Below are 6,000 nucleotides of genomic sequence, written 5' to 3'. Positions count from 1 at the left end.
CCAGAATAAAAATTTTATTATAAAAAAAATCACTTGATATACCGTGATGATATGCATATCACGTCGAAGTGTTCACATGTGAACGATATGATGTCGTTTGACAATCAAGTTTTACACAAAAGTTTTGAATATCCTCATTAGAAATAAGGTCAGTAATATTACCTTTCTCTCTTAAAATCCAATCAATAATTGAAGTTTCGCATTTATCGATTTACGAACGCCAATATTCGTTGATAAAATCAAAATTATAATGATTGTTTATTGTCACTCTCAAAGTGACTTTTATAAATGAGTGCGTTCAACGCCATTATCCGGGTTGCTAGTTGCGACCTTCAACAGTTCGACATGTTATCATTCATGATTTTACGCAGACCCTGTCAGCTTGGAGCGAAATCAATCAAAAAGCAACGCCATCGCACGGTATCACATTCAAAATATCATGTCAATTGTATGAGTGCACAGTGCTGCTATTTTGACGCGCACAAATTTGACATTTCTCTCCCCAACTTCTATATAACTGACTTTAACTTAAGTGAAACTTTGTAATTATGCTGTAGCGCGTTGTTTTCTACTTATTCGGCGATTCTGAATCATTTGTTTCGAGTTTATTCAAGTAAAACAGAGATGTGGCATTTCATAAGAAGAAAATTCAAAAATCTGGTGAAATCTAAACAATCTGGAAAAAGATCTGCTTTGTTAACTCTAACTGTCTGTCGAAATGAAAATTTGGGTAATGTCAGATAAATCTGGGATATTGGCAACTTTGCGAATACATGCAGACATGATGAAAGGGTCTTCGCACTATGTAGACAGTAGAATTAACACATCTACTATCGTGGGGTACTCACAGCTGTTATTATGTTCTCTGTTATCTGTTTTAATAAGACACTCATTCTCATCAATTAAAATCGGCTTTCGTTGTTCTCGTTCTTCACAGTCTACAGTCATTGCTCTATCGAGTAGAACGTATTGTGCCGATTTGTGACGAACATAGGAGAATATATCGCACAAAGAAAGAATTGGTGACCGTAATCAAGTAAGTCATGCGCAAAACAAATTACTTGCTTAAAACACCTGACCTGAACTAGTAATTGCAAGCTTGCGCTCGGTGCTTTTTCAGAGTTTTTATTTATTTTCGTTGCTTTTCTTGATTTGAAGACGTTTGCAAATATGTGATAAATTTGTATTTTGCGTGAAGCCACAAAAGAACATCTAATATGTTAATTTAATATTGCTTTTAAAAAAAAACTAAAATATTTGGTTGTCTATAGACAAATGTTCTAGAGAGAGGCCGTAACTACACGGCTTACAAATAACGTACTTCCCATTGAACGTCCAGTAGTATTTTTGTAATATAAAAGATACGTGTTACATTGTGTTAAATAGTATCAATCAGAACAAAAAAGGAAAAGCTTTCGCAAGTAGTTATGCTGATTTAATATTTTTATTAGTATTACAAATTTAAAAAAAAAATTGTTAAGACCTATTCAGAATGCACTTTGTTCAATGTCATGTCATTTGAATCATTCCATTGAACAGAGATAACCGATGCTTCTATAACAAGTCGAAACGATATGACAAATGACGAATACTGTTAATAATGTTTTATAATTTCTCACAGTAATGTTTCCATTATCGCGCGATTGTACTAAAATAACTATTTCGGACTTCAAAAGCTAACCATACTAGTAATTTTAAAACCCGTTATAATTTTGGTCATTGCTAATCCTCAATTCATTTCAGCTCATGACCACTTCAATACCAATCGAAAAGATAATATACCATCGATTAGATCAGCAACACGAAAGCGCAGCCATTCGCTTGGTCAGGATGTTACGAATTTGTGGAGTTTTTGTTGGATTATTACTGATTTTGCTCGTTATCACCAGCATAGAAACCCGGAGCTCATCGGATACTTATGCAGCATTTCTAGCCGATATTGACAGCAATAGTCTTGAAAACAACGCTGTTTCTTACAATGACCCTCCTCCTCACACAGAATATGCCAAAATGGCGCGTTATCTGGTACATAAAGCAGGTAAATAGGAGATAGAATCATTGCTAATCATTTATGATTAGTACGAGACGGGTTTGAATGCCCGATTTATTACGGTCAGATAAGATATATACGTGAGTACGTGATAATTTGATTGTCCCGGGTTGACGTATGTTGGAGTCCCGACCTGAAAGGATTCTTAGAGTCCTGCATTTGAATGTCGATTTGAGATTCTGGAGTTCTGAAATAAACAGTGTTTTATTCTACGAAATATGGCGGCAGTCTAAATGAGTTGCAGCTGTATGTTGATTTTATTTGCACTCGTTCGATACGAAGTTCGCATTGCTAACAGTGCACTAAACTGATTATTTTATTACAGGTTTCCTTTAAACCGATTATTTTTGCTCCCGATTTGTATATTTCAGTATAATAAGTAATTCTAATAGTCCTTTGAGGAGCGTTTATAGCCCTCAGTAGCGCCGATTAATTTATCTTTCTCCCTCATAAGCCAATAGCTTCTTTTCTTAAACCAAACAATAATAACATTCTCAAATTGAATGGCTTGGAATTGACATGGTCTGATCAAGCTAAATACTTAGGTTTAACGTGTGACAAAAAACTCACTTTCAAGGATCACATTGAAGGAATCCAGGCAAAGTGTAATAAATATATTAAATGTTTATATCCTCTTATAAACAGAAATTCTAAGCTCTGTCTAAAAAACAAATTGTTAATTTATAAACAAATTTTCACACCAGCCATGCTTTATGCAGTACCAATTTGGTCAAGTTGTTGTTCCACCAGGAAGAAAACGCTTCAAAGGATTCAGAATAAAATTCTGAAAATGATTTTGAAGCGTCCTCCCTGGTTTAGTACAAATGAGTTACACAGACTCACAAATACAGAACCATTAGATGTAATGTCACATAATATTATAAGCAAATTCCGACAAAAATCGATACAATCTTCAATTGAATCGATTCGCTCTCTGTATTAGTTAGTAAGTTAGTATATAAGTTCCTTTCCTCCTCAGCTTAGTGCATTCTCGCGATACAATCAAATATTAGTTCTATTTGTACTCGTTCGGTACGCAGTTCGCACTGCGAATAGTTCACTACACTAATCAATTTATTCCAGATTTGCAACTTTATATTTCGTTAGTAAATATTTAGAGCCCCTGGAAGGCAATCTTTAAAAAATTTTGAAAGTTATTCAAAAATCAAGTCTGGACTAATTTTGTTGCACTCTTGTGTTGTGAAATTTTAAAAATGCACCCTGGTTAGCATTAAAGGGAAAGACGTTGTCCTACGTCAAGAAATCACGCGGCTTGAATTTTTATTTTATTTATTTTGTATAAATAAATTATTGTAAAAGATTAATTTTATTAAATTTTGTACATGAAACTCAAAACATTCTGCATAAAATTTTTGATTTGGTTGTTTTTTTCTGCTTTCTTTCTAGAATGGGTATCTATGGGTTCTCTCTCCACAGTAGAAGCCATAAAAGGTTATCCAATGGTGAATATTATTGCCGCAGCGGACAGTGCTCGGGGCGAGAAATCGACAGGAACATTATTTTTTTATCTGACTATGCTCGACTACACTGCTCAGGATCTGAGCAAGGACAATCGACTCACTGTATTGCTGTCGATGGACCAAGATTTGGACTGCAGTAAAAGAGGTGTAGACCCAATGGAACCCACGTGTGCTCGAATCATGATCTCAGGACGAGCTCTTAAGGTCCAAGAAGAAACGGAAGAATTCACCTTCGGAACCAACGCCATGTTCAGTAGGCATCCGGCTGCGAAACATTGGTTAGATAGTACGTTATTCATTTTCATTCTCTTGTTTGTTGATATAATGAATATTCCTTTGTTTCACAGCACATAACTTCTTCCTCTGTAAATTGGATATAGTTCAAATCGCAGTATTAGATTACTATGGAGGACCTCACTACGTTACAGTCGAAGAATATAAGAATGCTGATCCAGATAGTACTTCCTTACTATGGAAATCAACCGGAAACAGTCCACAACAAACAGGGCAACATGCGTCACCTTCTGACGAAAAAACTGTAACCCTTAAAATTAAAAAGGATTCACCAATCCGGCATATAAACATAGAAATATGAACTTTGCTCTTAGCATAACTTCGCTATCTATCTACTAGGAAAAAAAGGGAAGTAGCACCATGCTTGAGAAAGTACGCTATGTTTACATATGTTATCTGTGCCAAAAATTGAGGATATCGCATCGTTTACTCCTATTAACACTGGACTGATTCTAAATGTGATAAACCACTGTTTCAATAAAATAAGTTATAAAAATCATTTTTCACATTTATAATTTTACCAACAGTTGTTAGCCCTTTGAAGGTCCCGAGTATGTATGGTAGGTACAATATAAAAAGAAACGCAGCTATCATATTTGGCTTCGATCCAGCTTGGACAGATTTTTATGTAAGACCATCAAAAATGTTCAAATATCTTCGGACAGATAAAAAAATCTGTGTGTGTGTTTTACCTATCCCAAGCTCTGGCAGCGGTTTGCAGAGAAGTATGTTTCGATGTAATTTGTTTAAACATGCGAATAAATTTAATCATTGACTGAGGTAAGCGTGCCAGATTTTCAAATTTCCTGCATATGAAATACCTCTATTTCGAATGAACTGTTTAATATCGTTTCATAAGTAGAAAAAAGAGAATAGATATCTAATAAAATGGATGGGTAATGTCAGAGACAACACACTTCTGAAAATCTAAAATCGTTCTAAGTTGATCGCCCTTATTCTGAATAACGTCGTATCGTTTTTTCACTCGTATTCCCCATAACGCTAGCAAAATCAAAGGTAGCTATGATTCGATCGAACCACATTCGATCGAATAATCAATACGTCGTTATTCAGAATAAGGGCGGATATATTATGTGAATCGTGCACGGTTTCTATGGTACTCTGCATCTAAAGTGAAAAGTTATTACACCTTTACTTTTCAGTCCAGCCTACAAATTTAAATAGGTAAAGAAATGAAACTGATATTCGAATTTTTTTGCTTTCGGTGTTTTATGGCATAAGGCCGTGTAGGCCCATCTCGCCGTTTAGTCGTATATGTTTGGTTGTTGTTTTTTGATGCTTGATGGTCTTAAACAGATAATTTTATATCTTTTAGGAATATTGTAATTTCTTTTAGTTCGTGTTCCTTGTTGTCTTTAAATATAGTTGTAAGCGGTTTTTGTTTGTACACAGGTCGGTATTTTACCCTTAAGTTATTCCATTTTGTGCATTTGTAGAGCAAGTGTTTTAGGTTTTCTTCGTGCTGGCATATATCGTAGTTTGCGGTCGTCGGTTTGCGTTTGCCTCCCATCCAGAGCTGCAAATTGTCAGTCATGTCAAATGACCTTGACAGACTGACTAAAATCATCGTCAACTGTAATCGGTACGATCAAAGGGTCTGTCAAATGAGATACTCGATAGTTCAATGACCAAGTAGAAGTATACTCAGTCAAAGACAGGTGACGCATTTTGTTCTCTCTCTCTCATTCTCCTATTCCCTGTTGAAGTACAAAAATTCCATGAGAGTACTAACATAAACATAAATTGATAAAGTTCATTGTTCTTTGTAAAAAGTCATTGGATTTCGGAGTTTATTGGTGTACATGAATTTAATTCAATGTTTATGCTGCTTGATTAATATTTAGTCACATCGTAATCAAGCAGTGACAGGAGAAATGAAGATAATATCAATCGCATCGGCAATCAATGAGCGTCCTGGTGAGTATAATACACCCATCTGACACCGCTATGTGAGCACCAGCCATTTGAAAGTATACCGATTACGTCGAGCCCCTCGCGTTTCAAGCCCCAAACATTGCGGTTTTGATATTCATCGCGACTCTCAAATTGAGAAAATTATCTCCACTTGATGTCCCAAAACACTGTCTGCTGTATTTTAGGTAAACCGACCAGTTATTGTGAGAGAGTCGACCCAAAATTTACTAATTTTCGTGC

At 35.4% G+C, this 6,000-nt stretch overlaps 1 protein-coding gene across 3 annotated transcripts; it reads left to right on the top strand.

The window, feature by feature from the left end:
- The first annotated feature begins 897 nt into the window (after nucleotides 1-897).
- Nucleotides 898-4,324, top strand: LOC131440372 (protein CREG1). 3 transcript variants are annotated; one of them, XM_058611626.1, is made up of 5 exons: nucleotides 1,180-1,421; nucleotides 1,622-1,688; nucleotides 1,744-2,038; nucleotides 3,458-3,817; nucleotides 3,879-4,324. In XM_058611626.1, exons 3-5 carry the CDS (start codon nucleotides 1,747-1,749, stop codon nucleotides 4,124-4,126), a joined length of 900 nt encoding a protein of 299 aa, XP_058467609.1. In that variant the 5' UTR covers nucleotides 1,180-1,421; nucleotides 1,622-1,688; nucleotides 1,744-1,746; the 3' UTR covers nucleotides 4,127-4,324. The 3 variants fall into 3 exon arrangements, with proteins under 3 accessions (XP_058467608.1, XP_058467609.1, XP_058467610.1); XM_058611625.1 differs by lacking the exons at nucleotides 1,180-1,421; nucleotides 1,622-1,688 and adding an exon at nucleotides 898-1,036; XM_058611627.1 differs by lacking the exon at nucleotides 1,180-1,421 and having other exon boundaries at nucleotides 1,528-1,688.
- Nucleotides 4,325-6,000: the final 1,676 nt, after the last annotated feature.

Source organism: Malaya genurostris, chromosome 1, assembly GCF_030247185.1.
Source record: "Malaya genurostris strain Urasoe2022 chromosome 1, Malgen_1.1, whole genome shotgun sequence".
NCBI classification, from domain to species: domain Eukaryota; kingdom Metazoa; phylum Arthropoda; class Insecta; order Diptera; family Culicidae; genus Malaya; species Malaya genurostris.
The sequence above is the reverse complement of the archived record's forward strand: the minus strand, read 5'-3'. Positions and strand labels throughout refer to the sequence as shown.